The 14,162-nt window shown below is 37.9% G+C and overlaps 1 protein-coding gene across 8 annotated transcripts in view; it reads right to left on the bottom strand.

Moving 5' to 3' along the window:
• The window catches only part of LOC127979265 (receptor-type tyrosine-protein phosphatase U), a 208,393-nt gene that overhangs the window by 53,314 nt on the left and 140,917 nt on the right, over positions 1-14,162 (bottom strand). For all 8 annotated transcript variants that reach the window (XM_052584594.1, XM_052584596.1, XM_052584598.1 and 5 more), the window contains exons 10-12: positions 12,151-12,352; positions 8,881-8,983; positions 8,088-8,385 (exon numbers count right to left, since the gene is read on the bottom strand). In XM_052584594.1, coding sequence (XP_052440554.1) covers positions 8,088-8,385; positions 8,881-8,983; positions 12,151-12,352 — 603 coding nt within the window. The remainder of the gene's footprint in view (positions 1-8,087; positions 8,386-8,880; positions 8,984-12,150; positions 12,353-14,162) is intronic.

The raw sequence follows: 14,162 nt of genomic DNA, 5'->3' as shown, positions 1-14,162 counted from the left end.
GCAGAGTTGAAGACCTATGTGGTAGGCTGATGACTACAGGTAATGATACATTATTGGTCAGAATGACCTAAAACACAAAGTAATGATACCCAAACATCTTGTTTTCAGGTTGCTTAGCAGGTTGTAGAACAGTAGGGATGTGCAACTCCATTTCTGAAGCTGATGTAATTTGCATATTTATGCAAAGTCAACTTTATAATATATTAAAGATACATATGAAGCAGCTACCAATGTGATGTGATGTGATACGATTCACCCCTATTATGATGCAGTACAATCCCATTTCGGATCGATTACACACAATACGATTCAATGCAATATTATGCAATGGGGAAAATATATGATGCTACACAATTCAATTTGGTGCAGATAGTTAGCTTTTATTTCTTTATTTATATTTGTATTTATTTTACAAATTGCATAGTTTTTTTTAATAAAAATTTCCTTCTCTCTTATAAAACCCAAAGTGTTCCCAAACATTGGATTATATAAAATATAATATATTGGTCACTTTCTAAATAATAAAAGTATAGCGCGTACTTTAATTATATATAATTGAATAATGATATGAATATAAGTGCGTTTTTTCTAGTGCAAATACATGTGTAACAAGCGGACTTGGAGACAGAAGGTTAGTACAAACCAGATTCCAAAAAAGTTGGGACACTGTACAAATTGTGAGTGAAAAAGGAATGGAATAATTTACAAATCTCATAAACTTATATTTTATTCACAATAGAATATAGATAACATATCAAATGTTCAAAGTGAGACATTTTGAAATGTTATGCCAAATATTGGCTTGGTGGGTTTTTGTTAAATGTGAGCAAAAATCATCACAATTAAAAGAACCAAAGATTTAAACTACTTCAGTCTGTGAGCATTGGATTCATTAAAAAAGTTTCACAATTTGAGTTGAATTACTGAAATTAAATAACTTTTCCACGGGATTCTAATTTATTGAGCTGCATCTGTATGTTAGAAATGATGCAACACAATATGAATGCAACCTCCCTACAGAACAGTACTAGTCTACTAAAGATAAAGTGATGCAAAATAATCTTCACAAATGATTATCAAGAACAATATGCTATGTGCTATAATATGCTATATGTCAAACTGTAAACTAAGGACACAACAATAATACCCAAAATAAAGCACATCGGGTAAAATAGTCTGTAATACTCATAGTAATGGGTAAACCACCATGCCTAGGGTGGCAATAACATGCAGGTATTGCACATAATCGACCAATCGTGGGGCTGCATGTGAGAAGGTGAGATCTAGAGAGAATGTGAGAATGTGTTTGTTCGTTCGATTGTCTTAAAGCGTCGCAGCGCACAAATCCCCAAAAAAACAAAGTGCGCCACAATGCTTCAAGTGAAACGAACTAACAAACACGTGAAAGTGATTCGAAAGCATAAGGAGCCGTCTGCTCTGCTCTTTATAGCTCTAATGAATGTTACACAATGATCAACCTGCACAGTGCAAATAGCCAAAACCTGGATATTTTAGGCATTATTAAAATTCTGGCTGGGACGTGTCCCTTATGAGCGGCGCATATGGTCACCCTAACCATGCCAGAACCATATAAAGTTTGCAATTGTATACAAGACATATTTGATCCATTTGAACCTGGGAGTTTTGCCTCTTCATATTTAAAGAGAGCAAGCAAAAAGCTCATTAGCAGGTAGGCAGCTAGTTTAAAACGTATTTAAACATTATCACCAACAACTGCAGCTATCTTTCTTATCATTTCAATCTGATTTTTATTTCCATCATGAGTTGTTCATTCGATAGTTTCCCTCCATTCTCCAACTCAAAGTTATGTAAAATAAAAAGGGAGTGTCTTAAATTTCGAACATAAGTGGTCACAGGAGATGCACTTATTCTCAGATGGGAATAGTAATGCCTGTTTTGGTTAAAGACTTTGCACTGAAATGCATCTTAATACCAGGTGGAACAGGGTTTTTGGGGTATTTTATATAATTTGCAGGCATCGGGGAGCTGCTATCAATATGCCAGAGGCTCTTGGATATTCTGAGGGCGGTGGGATGTCGGAGATGGGCTCTTGTGCCTGATGTCTCAAGTGAGAATATTAAATGGAAAATGATCTGATGAAAATGCCAGGAAAGAACCATCAGTCTGGTCTCAAAGAGTTGATGAGCTGAAGAGGATATAATGCGTTGCCTTGCAAAGAGTTCAAAAGCTGAATAGACCTTGATAAGACCTATTCTGAAAGCACACTAAAGAATGACTTCTTCGGCTTTTAAATGATGGCCAAAAGAGTATGACACCTTTATGATTTAGATCAAATGGATCTTGTCAGAGAGAAAACAAATTGTCACAGACTCCATCACCTACGTTCCCTGTTTGAACACTCCTGAACAAGCTGATGAATGCTCAGCCATTGATAGACATCATAGGTCTTCTGTAGGTAATCTATGGAAAGTTGGTATCTTCTTTATGTGGCAATGTAAGAAAAAACAACCAGAGGATGTGAGCAAAAGGCTATTCCCTTTTTGATGAAGCTGTGTTAAAATATTGTTTGCCATCTGAGCACTTACATCTTTCACATAATGGGGAAATTGAAGAATACATTTTATTGAGTTTAGTTTTGGTATAGTGTAACCTATGCAATACTTTAAACTGTATAAGTTGTAATCTAGCATTAATAGAGCATGTATGAATTTGTTTCAGTACCTCTTCCCAAATCTCATTTGAGATAGTAATTTAGGTATCATTTCCCCATACTACTTTGAGATGAATTGAAGACACTGCGAAATGAGAAACAAACAAAGAAACAAACTGTGTCACCACATGTTTATCTAAAGGAGGTTGACCCAAAAGATCATAATTCTCATGATCCTGAGGCAAATCCTGAAACTCATTAAAAAATGTTTTATGTAGCAGTGCACCTGTAAATATCAAAAACAAAAAATTGATTGGGAAAGATCAAAGGCTTTATACAAGTGTTCAAAAGTGGATTTTTTTTTTTTTTTTTTTGCTTAATATACAGCCACTTTGCATGCATATACATGAAGTTATCAGGAGCTTGATCGCTAATCGGCCAGAACATCATAATCCTGGCATTAGCAGCCCAATAATAGTGACAGAAAACGTTGCACCAGACCACCAAACTCTTCTGGATTCTGCAAATGGGCCTTAGAAATTCTATGAGCTTTAAAGCCCCAATATTTATTACACTTAAAAGATTCAGATCATCAGACTAATTGTATTTTTACACAAAGATAATGCAAGTAAATACAAAATGCAGTTTTTAAATTATGATTTCATTTATCAAGGGAAACAAGCTGTCCAAACCTTCCTGGCCCTAAGTGAACAATTAATTGCCCCCTCCTGCTAAATCATGAAAGAACTGTGATTAACCACATTATTTTATAAAGCCGAGTTAAATTTCACTAGACACACCCAGACCTGATTACTGCCAGATATGTTCAATCAAGAAATCACTTAAACATACTTAGAGCAACACAACATGCTGCGATCTAAAGAAATTAAAAAGTGACATGACATTCAGCCAAGTATGGTGACCCATTCTGACTCAGAATTTGTGCTCTGCATTTAATCCATCCAAAGTGCACACACACAGAGCAGTGAACACAGACACACACACACTGTGAACACACACCCGGAGCAGTGGGAAGTCATTTATGCTGTGGCACCCGGAAAGCAGTTGGGGGTTCGATGCCTTGCTCAAGGGCACCTAAGTTGTGGTATTGCCTGCCCGAGATTCAAACCCACTACCCTAGGGTTAGGAGTCAAACTCTCTAACCACTAGGCCACAACTTCCCCTGCTTCCATGACATCAATAGCAGATAAGAAACAAAATAGTTTACATGTATCAATTTGGAAAGGGTTATAAAGCCATTTCTAAGGCTTTGGGACTCCAGTGAACCATGGTCAGAGCCATTATCAACAAACGGAGAAAACTTGGAACAGTGGTGAACCTTCCCAAAAGTGGCCTGCCTACCAAAATTACTCCAAGAGTGCTAGGACGACTCAAAAAAGAACCCAAAACAGCATATAAATTAAGGTCAGTGTTCTTGATTAACAACAAGAAAGAGACTGGGCAAAAACAGCATCCATGGGAGAGTTGCAAGGCAAAAGCCACTGCTGACCAAAAATAACTAAATGGCTCATCTCACATTTGCCAAAAAATATCTTGATTATCCCCAAGACTTTTGGGCAAATATTCTGTGGACTGATGCAACAAAAGTTTGCGGTGTGTGTCCCGTTACACCTGGCATAAAACCAGCACAGCATTATTTGATTCACAATTGGATATCACAATCAATTGAGATGCTGTGGCATGAACTTAAACAGTTCATTTATGCTCGAAACCCTTTCCAGTGTGGCTGAATTAAAACAATTATGCAAAGAAGAGTGGGCCAAAATTCCCCCACAGCGATGTGAAAGACTCATTGGCATTTATCGCAAATGCTTGATTGCAGTTTTTGCTACCAAAGGTGGCACAACTAGTTAATAAAGTTATTAATATTTTTTTTTTACATAGTGCACATAGGAAGATTTGGACAGATATTTTCCCCTTAATAAATGAAAAAAAATATTTTAAAACTGCATTTTGTATTTACTCTGGTTATATTTGTGTAATATCTCTACTATCACTACTAACACTTGGAGAGCACACAATGTACGTCGAAGGAAGGCCTATCCAACAAATCTACGCCATGTCCCTCTGACCTCTACTACTATGCTCTCTATTCCAGTTGGTCTCTGGAACTGCCAGTCTGCTGTTAACAAAGCAGACTTAATTTCTTCTATTGCTACTCATTCCGGTCTCAACCTCATGGCACTGACTGAGACCTGGATCAAACCTGAAGACACTGCCACGCCCGCAGCCCTCTCCACTAATTTCACTTGTTCCCACACTCCTCATATGACTGGGAGGGGTGGAGGTACTGGTCTCCTTATATCAAAAGAATGGAAATTTGATCTTCAACAATCAGCTTGAGGTAACGTTTCATTTGAATCACATGCCATTACTGTAACCCACCCTGTTAAAATCCACTTTGTGGTCATTTATCATCCCTCAGGTCAATTGGGAAACTTCTTGGAGGAGTTGGATGTGCTGCTATCAAACTTTTCTGAAGATGGTACTCCTCTGGTAATGCGTGGTGACTTCAATATCCACCTAGATAAACCCCAGGCAGCTGACTTCAACACTCTGCTCACCTCATTTGATCTCAAGCGAGTGTCTACTACAGCTACTCACAAATCAGGCAACCAACTGGACCTCATCTACACGCGCTGTTGCTCTGTGGGCAACTCTTCAGTTGTTCCACTGCACACCTCAGACCACTTCCTCATTACTAACCTAGCACTTACTCCTGAAGCTGCACACACTCCAATGCAGGTCACCTTTCTACAGAATCTACACTCACTCTCTCTTTCTCGCCTATCCTCTGTGGTTTCATCCTCACTTCCTGCACTCTCTCAGTTTTTCAGCTCTGGACACAAACAGTGTTATGGACACTCTTTGCTCCACTCCAACTTCTTGCTTGGACAACTTTTGCCCACTGTCGTCTATTCAGCACTCACCACCCCATCTGCTCCCTGGCTGTCCGAGATTCTCCATAAACATCGTTCTAAACTCAGGGCTGCAGAGAGGAAATTACATAAATCAAGAAACCCTACCGACCTCAGTGTGTATCAGTCTCTCCTCTCTTCCTTCTCTGCAATTGTCTTCACTGCTAAAACATCCTACTACCACAACAAAAATAGCAACTGTTGTGATTCTCGGAGACTCTTCAAAACTTTCTCTTCTCTTCTTAATCTGCCTCCCGCCTCCACCCACAAATAAGATAATAACCATCAGTGAACAGGTCTCCACACCTCAGACTGAGGATAACTTCACAATGACCAATGCACACGCTCTCTCCTCCTTCTTTCCACTCTCAGAGATGGACATTTCCAAACTTATCCTGTCCATTCATCCTACTACTTGTCCACTTGATCTGATCCCCAATCACCTCCTTCAAGTGATCTCTTCTTCAGTCATACCTTCACTTACTCACATTATCAACTCCTTTATTCACTCTGGAACATTTCCCTCAGCATTTAAGCAGGCTCGGGTAAGCCTACTGCTTAAGAAACCATCTCTAAATCCAGTGCTTAAAGAAAACTACAGACAGGTATCCCTTCTTCCATTCATTGCAAAGACACTTGAGCGAGCTGTGTTCAACCAGCTCTCTATGTTCCTTGTACATAACAACCTCCTGGACAGCAACCAATCTGGCTTCAGAAGTGGCCACTCAACTGAGACTGCCCTGCTCTCGGTTACTGAAGCCCTGCGACTAGCAAGAGCAGCTTCAAAATCCTCAGTACTCATCTTACTGGACCTGTCTGCTGCTTTTGACACTGTTAATCACCAGATTCTCCTGTCCACCCTCAGAACGATGGTCATCTCTGGAACCGCACCCCTGTGGTTTAAGTCCTACCTCTCCGATAGATCCTTCAGCGTGTCTTGGAGGGGTGATGTTTCTAAGTCACAACAACTTGCTACTGGGGTTCCTCAAGGCACAGTACTTGGACCATTTCTCTTCTCCATCCACATGACGTCATTAGGATCTGTCATTCAGAAGCATGGCTTTTCTTATCACTGCTATGCTGATGACACCCAACTCTACTTCTCATTCCAACCAGATGACCCGATGGTAGCTGCTCGCATTTCAGCCTGCCTGAGTGACATTTCTAGCTGGATGAAACCATCAGCTCAACCTTACTACCCAACTCCTGGTGGTTCCCATCATTTCATCACAACTTCTCTATACAGCTGGGTTCATAAACCATAACTCCTTCCAGGACAGCCAGAAACCTAGGAGTTGTGATGGATCATCAGTTAAGCTTCACAGACCATATTGCTACAACGACCCGGTCCTGCAGATTTGCTTATACAACATTAGGAAGATTAGACCCTTCCTGTCAGAGCAAGCCACCCAACTTCTTGTCTAAGCTCTTGTTCTCTCCAGACTGCACTATTGTAATGCTCTCCTGGCGGGCCTTCCTGCATGTACTGTCAAGCCTCTGCAACTGATCAAGAATGCAGCAGTGAGGGTTGTCTTCAATGAGCCAATAAAAGTTCACGTTATTCCTCTCCTCATCAGGTTACACTGGCTACCAGTAGCTGCTCGCATCAAATTCAAGGTACTGATGCTTGCCTACAAGATGACCACTGGCACGGCACCAACATACCTAAATTCACTAGTTCAATCTTATGTGCCCCTCCAGTGCTTTGCAGGTGAACGATGCCTTGTAGTGCCATCCCAAAGAAGTTCTAAATCACTCTCACAGACCTTTTCCTGGACTGTGCCCAGCTGGTGGAATTATCCTCCAATCTCAAATGAGTATTTACTCATTTTCAAGAAATATCTAAAGACTCATCTTTTTCGCCAGCACTTAACCAAGTAATACTAGCAATGTCTATATTTTCTTGTCTTTCATAAAAAAATAAAAAAAGCCCTGGCTATGCGTTCTGTACTAGACTAACTGAGATTTATCTTGGCACTTGTATACTGATGTTGTTCTCTTGTTGATCTGATTGCTTATATTGTTCTCATTTGTCGCTTTGCATAAAAGTGTCTGCTAAAGGATTAAATGTAAATGTAATATTAAAATTTGTTTGATGATCTGAATCAATTTAGAGACAACTATGCAAAAAATAAAATAAATAAATAAATAAAAACACGGAGGGGGGCAAACACTTTTTCACACCACTGTATTTGTGTGCTTTGGGACTTTGTCTTGTTGCAACTCTTTGTAAAATGTTTTGTAAGGATATTTTTGGGGCCAGAATACGTTTAGTCATGCCATGACATTTGTGCTTTTTTCAATAACTTACGAAAATCTAAATGGCTAAAGTCTAATATCACAGTAAACTGCACAATCAATCACTCAATCAATCAATCAACCAATCAGTTGTGCTTATGGAATACTTCTATTTAATTATTTTCATTGGCTTCTCTTCCCAAGCTTTCTCAAAGAAAACGTGTACTAACAAGGAGTGCATATGAGTGTTCATTGGGCAGATGTGATTGTGCACTCACCCCTCTGAAGTTGCTGGAGGCCTGGAAGTAGATGAGATAGTTCTTGCTGGGGTCCAGTGGTGTGTTCCAGTAGCCGTTGTAGGTGTGGTTGTCCCCTACAGTAAACGGTGTAGCCTCAGGTAAGCTGCTGGGCGTGAGTTCGGCGGTGTAGTAATGAGGCGGAGCACCATTTGCCCCTCCACCTCCTCCGGGACTCTCCCCATGGGAGGAAGGAGCAGGGAAACACTCCATGTGACCCAGCTCCCTCCGCCTCACCTGTCTGGAGCTATCCTCCTCCACCACAACCACATGATAGGAACTGTACAGGAGGATGGAGCAGACTTTACACTCTGAAATGTACTGCACTGTATTGCCACTCACTATAACACGTGACTTCACGTGCTTAGAGAAACAATCACACAAAAAAATAAAAAAATAAGTAGATTATACCATGAGATGTTTATTTCATGGGATATGCATTTTTTCTAACAATAGTTTACTGAACAAATTGCTCTTTCTTTAAATAAATTAAATTAGAATACTTTTTCTTATGGATAAAAATCTACCTCATCTTGGTACAGGTACACATGCATACCGAACCGAAAGACCCGTACCAGAATGTGTACACCCCATTACACCCCTAATATATATATATATATATATATATATATACACACACACACACACACACACATATATATATATATATATATATATATATATATATATATATATATATATATATATATATATTTTATTATCCCTGAAAAAAAAAAAAAAAACTGTAATATGTTATATATATTGCATACATTACCTCACAGGTGCTCCTCTCCCCAAAGCTGGACGCAGGAGTACAGTTATGGTGCTTTCAGATTCACTCAGTGGAGAAGGGACATCTTCATAATCAAACGCTGGTGCTGTGAAGGGAAATGAAAAGAAAGAACAAACAGATGTAATTAAGAAACTGATTTCTGTGCCAGAATGAACACTGTCTGAGTGACTTGAGATCTGGACCAGTGAACTAGTCTTTTGTGCTGGTCCACAAACTGTACTGACCGATTTATTTGTTTATATTGTTCAGCTTACTGACTCAATCAGTTCAACTCTGTGATTTGTTTGCAGTTAACAGCTCACCAGAGGGGAAGAGTATCACTAAACAAAGACCTGAAATATAAGTTTAGAATGACACGAGGATGAGTAAATAAGCACAGAAGTTTCATATTTGATCATTCTTAAAAAAAAAAAAAAAAAAATTAAAAAAAAAAAAAAAAACACCGAGTAACTGTAACACAAAAATCTTTCAAATTAGTCTTGGTTTTCCACTGACTTGAAGAGAACAAAACCCACCCCAGACAGAGCACACCACACAAGGGCAATGGAGGCGGATGAGAGCGATCCACAGTCCTTTATACCGTCTCTTGAGGGGTGAACACAGAACAGAGCTCCTGCTCCCATTTCTGCTTATTATCGGAAGTCAATTAATGAGCCGGGACAGGGAAACGGGTCAATGTCTCGGCCTTCAGCATACCAAAACAAGCCGAAAATCTAGAGTCGAAAGAACGAGAGCCGCTATCACTGTGCTAGTGTTAGATCTGAGGACTAAATGATGGTATGATTGACTTATAGGAAAAAAACCCAGAAAGAAGCACACAAATAAACACACAGGAAAGTTTCACTCAGCTGGATTACTGTGTGTGTGTGTGTTTGTGTGTGTGGGTGGGTGGGTGGAGATATTTAAAGGAACGGTTCATATAAAAATCAACTATTTGCCCACAAACCCATTTAATGCAAAGCAGGGAAGCTACAGAATGATTTAAGACTTTGTATTCAGTGAATGAGTTATATAGACAAATAAATTAAAAAAAGCTGCTGCAATCAGTTATTAAAACTTAAATTTGTTGAGATAACTTATCCAGCTTAACTAAACTAGCGTTATCTACACTTATACATACATCCTTTTTAACACATTACTTAGTCTAATGTAGGCCTGTGTGATTAATCAAAATCATAATAAAATCACAATTTTGAGTGTGGGCACTTTTTTTTTTTTTTTGTTAACGGCTCAGAACGTTCACAGTGCACGCGTTAAAAGATGAGAACAGAAAAGGTTATAAATAGAAAGGTGCGAAAAGATTTAATCTCTTGCGCATGAGCAGAGAGAGAGTTGTAAGTGCACAGGACACAGGTTGAGTGAGAGGAGACTCGTTGTAAGGCAGCGTGTACAGTATCTGAGCCTTATACAGTCTATGATTTGAGCACACGCATCTGGCTTTGTTAACAGAGTAAAGGAAATCTGCGTGCGAGCGGATAGATTCGTGCTCGTGCATTATTTTAATGTGCTTTCGCATTACAATAATGTACTCTTGTTTCTGCTTCTGAACCAGGTACACATAACTTACTGTATACGCACTGCAGACGGAGTACGTGTGAACTTTGGGCAATAAATATATTGGGCAAAACATATAACACCTGAGGTACAGCTACAGTGAGCTCTATGACCAATGCATGGCAAAAAAGTAAACAAAAAATCCCTGGACACGGGTTTTATTTATTATTATTATTATTATTATTATTATTATTATTATTATTATTTGCCATATGTCTAGACATTTTGTTTGACATCTTTACTTAGTGATTATTTTGTCTCATGTCTGTTCTAGAGATATGTTACAACCTTTTGATAAAGCTGTCATTGGTTTTCTTTTGGAAATATGTTTCAAATTTACACTGAATGCATTTATGACTGTCTGTGTGTGTCAAAATCATGATTAAAATCGAAACCGCAAAATTGTTTAAAAAATCGTGATAGGTTATTTTTGTCCATAACTCACAGCCCTAGTCTAATGCTGAATTAAGTTCTGATAGATAACTAATCCCTTATGTATAAATGTATTTAGACACCACAGAATAATAGTCAACAATTTAATAAATAGATATCACTTTACTTCTAAACTTGATTAACCACAATACATTAATGCAGTTGTTTTGTTTTACATGTTCTCTGAAATGTGATGTTTAAACATAGAAATGCACCATTATCTAATTAGATTTGCAATAATTTGAATAGATTTCCTGAACAGAAACCTGAACACTAAACAAAGCCAGGTTCAAAATTCCTATTCCTTTTTTCTTGACATTTTAGATTTAAAGCTGTTTGCAGGAAGGATTTAATATCTCAAACTCCATAATTCATAAAATGATGGAAGTCTTTTTCCCACCACTAAATAATAATAATAATAATAATAATAATAATAATAATAATAATAATAATAATAATAATAATAATAATAATAATAATAATAATAAATCAAGGTAATTGTGACTTTTTATCTCACAAATATTACTTTTTTCTCACAATTCTAACTTCTGACTCTGATATGATTTCATATCTTGCAATTTGGTAGAAAAAAAGGAACAATTTAAACTTGCATTGCAAGAAAATGTCAGAAATATATATATATATATATATATATATATATATATATATATATATATATATATATATATATATATATATATATATATATATATATATATATAAAGGCATTTTTGTGTGAACTATTACTATTATTAGGCTGTTCAAGCAGGATTGAGCATAAAACTTTCCATTGTTTGGTCAGAATTAACAAAGGGGCCAAAAGTAATCAGTTTCTATTTAATTTTAAGTTTATTGTGCCGCAAAATTTGTACCCAAAGCCTATAAGTTCATTGGTGGAAAAACGATTTCCCAAAAGGATCTGCCATTTCCCCTTCAGTTTACTCAGTTCTCTCCTCAGTTTGTCGACTTAAGCCTGGGTAAACCTTGGTATCAATATTTCTGCTGTTCAGAGAGTCATTCTCGCCAAAAGAGTAGCTTTTGGCTGGCTGCGATTACATCTAAATGAAGTCCAAATAAAGTCTGAATAAATCCTGAACCAATTAAAAGGCCCTCGCAGGCGTCTTACATTCATTCCAGCGATAAAACCAAAGCCCATCTACTTTCTAGTGGAAAACTTCTAATTAAGTACTTTAGATTCAGAGAGACGCGACAGAAAGCCAGCAAAGTTGTAGGTTTTCGGATGCCTCTCATATCCCATTTCCTCACCTGAGATATTGGTGGTGATTTCAGTCAGCGCGGTCTGACCAAAGCCCTTGGCGGTGCGGGCGCGAACAGACACCAGGTATGTGGTGCCGTGGTGAAGCCCGGAGAACATGTGGTATGTCTCATTCTTTAGTTTGGAGACGGTGCGTCGTGGGCCGGGAACGTTGATGCTGGGATCTGATGATTCAATGCTCTGGTAGCTGATCTAAAAACAGGAAACAGACAGTGAGTCCAGAGGAAATGAGTGATCAGTGTTAATGCATTGCTATCCTATAGAGTCCAGATTTATTTTACCCACAACAAAACCTGATGTCTTCACTTGCATAACTTTAAACAGTAGCAATCATGGAGTCTTATTCCAATCAGTAATGACAGTATATATATATATATATATATATATATATATATATATATACATATATATATATTTGACTGCTTTAACCCCAGCTGAGATTTTACAGTTCCAATTTCATTCATGTCACATTTGTTTTATACATATATAAAGCTGTACATCTGAATATATGTAATATAAAATGTAACTCAGCAGGCATGTGTGTTTTCATCCAGAGTTAAGGAAATTATTTTGGTAACCGCATATGCATCTAATGACAATGATTCAAAGAATAACCAATTTCTAATTATGTCTCCATTATATGGTAAAATGCCCCTACGCTCACATGGCTTATCATTGGAAAGTTAAACATATAAGTAGTAGCAACTTTACATGGCTGCTTGCTTTAATGTTAACTAGATAAAAAGCGTTTGTGAAATATAATATATCATACAAACCTATAAAAGGTCTACAGTTATTTATATACACTCAACACGACATTGTGCTTTTATAAAATAAAGAAAATAAACAGGGTGCACTTTCTGGCGTATCTGTCTCTGTGAACAGGAGTGTGTCACAAAACTGAACGAAACTCAGCATATACTTGCCTCTTTCACTATGTAATATTAAAGGTGCATTTCTCTCTTTAAACTATGAACTATTTATTATTACATAATTAATGCTATTTATTCCAGCACATTCAGTCTTTACTTTTGAAGGTGTTGTTGCTGCAAGCTTCAATGCGGAATAGGCTAAATACTTCAGTATCCCTCTCAAGATCCATCAACAGAAATTACACGCTCCATTTTGAAACTACTTTTTATGAAAATGCTGAGGCAGCAAATCCACCATTAAAAAATCATTACCAAATCCATCAAGAGAACGAAGAGCAGAGTGAAGTAAAGCTCCACACATCTCTCCCAGACAAGCACGGCGCATAAGCAGACGCTTTCATGTGTTCATGCTGACAGCTGAGCAGGGAAATATAACCAGACTAAAGCACTTAAACACAATCGCCCCATCCGACAGACTCTGCAAGGTAAATACGCAATTATGTTTGTCCCCTGACTAATTGAGGCCTGGAGAATGAACTACAGCATGATTAGCATAAGAACACCTAGACTCTGTGAACAGTGAAGAGAGTTTACACACACTAATGACTGAGAGGAAGGACGAGGGACAAAAAACAAAACCTGAAAGTGTAAAAAAATCCCCTCAACCAATCTCTACCCAGCCAAATTTCAATTCAGTCTGAAAATGTGATTCTGCATAACAGCTAAACTAAAATATGCCTCAATGCCCCAACCCACTCACATGCCCCAACTGTTTCAAACGCTGCATAAACTGTGCGTCATCAGTACAATGTGTTCCTGAATCATTTTTCACAACACTGAACCAATATTTGCCCCTTTCATTAAATTGCAATTCAATAACTAACAAAGGGGAAGAAGAAAAAAAGCAACATTTCAAAGTGCTGTCAGACCTCTCTCCACACACACAGATACTGGAAAACACCAACAAGGCTTTGTCTGTAAAAACCCATGTAAAAATGAAGTGCTGTTCTGAACCGGCACTTGTTTTTTGTTACTGTGCTTGCAGATAAATGGATGAAAGAAAAGCCCACAAAAGTGTACTTAAAGAGAACTCACTTTGATGACTTACTTAACACTTTAAAACATCTTTA

The sequence above is a fragment of the Carassius gibelio genome, chromosome B19, assembly GCF_023724105.1.
Source record: "Carassius gibelio isolate Cgi1373 ecotype wild population from Czech Republic chromosome B19, carGib1.2-hapl.c, whole genome shotgun sequence".
Lineage (NCBI taxonomy): Eukaryota > Metazoa > Chordata > Actinopteri > Cypriniformes > Cyprinidae > Carassius > Carassius gibelio.
This window is presented reverse-complemented; position numbering and strand designations above follow the sequence as displayed.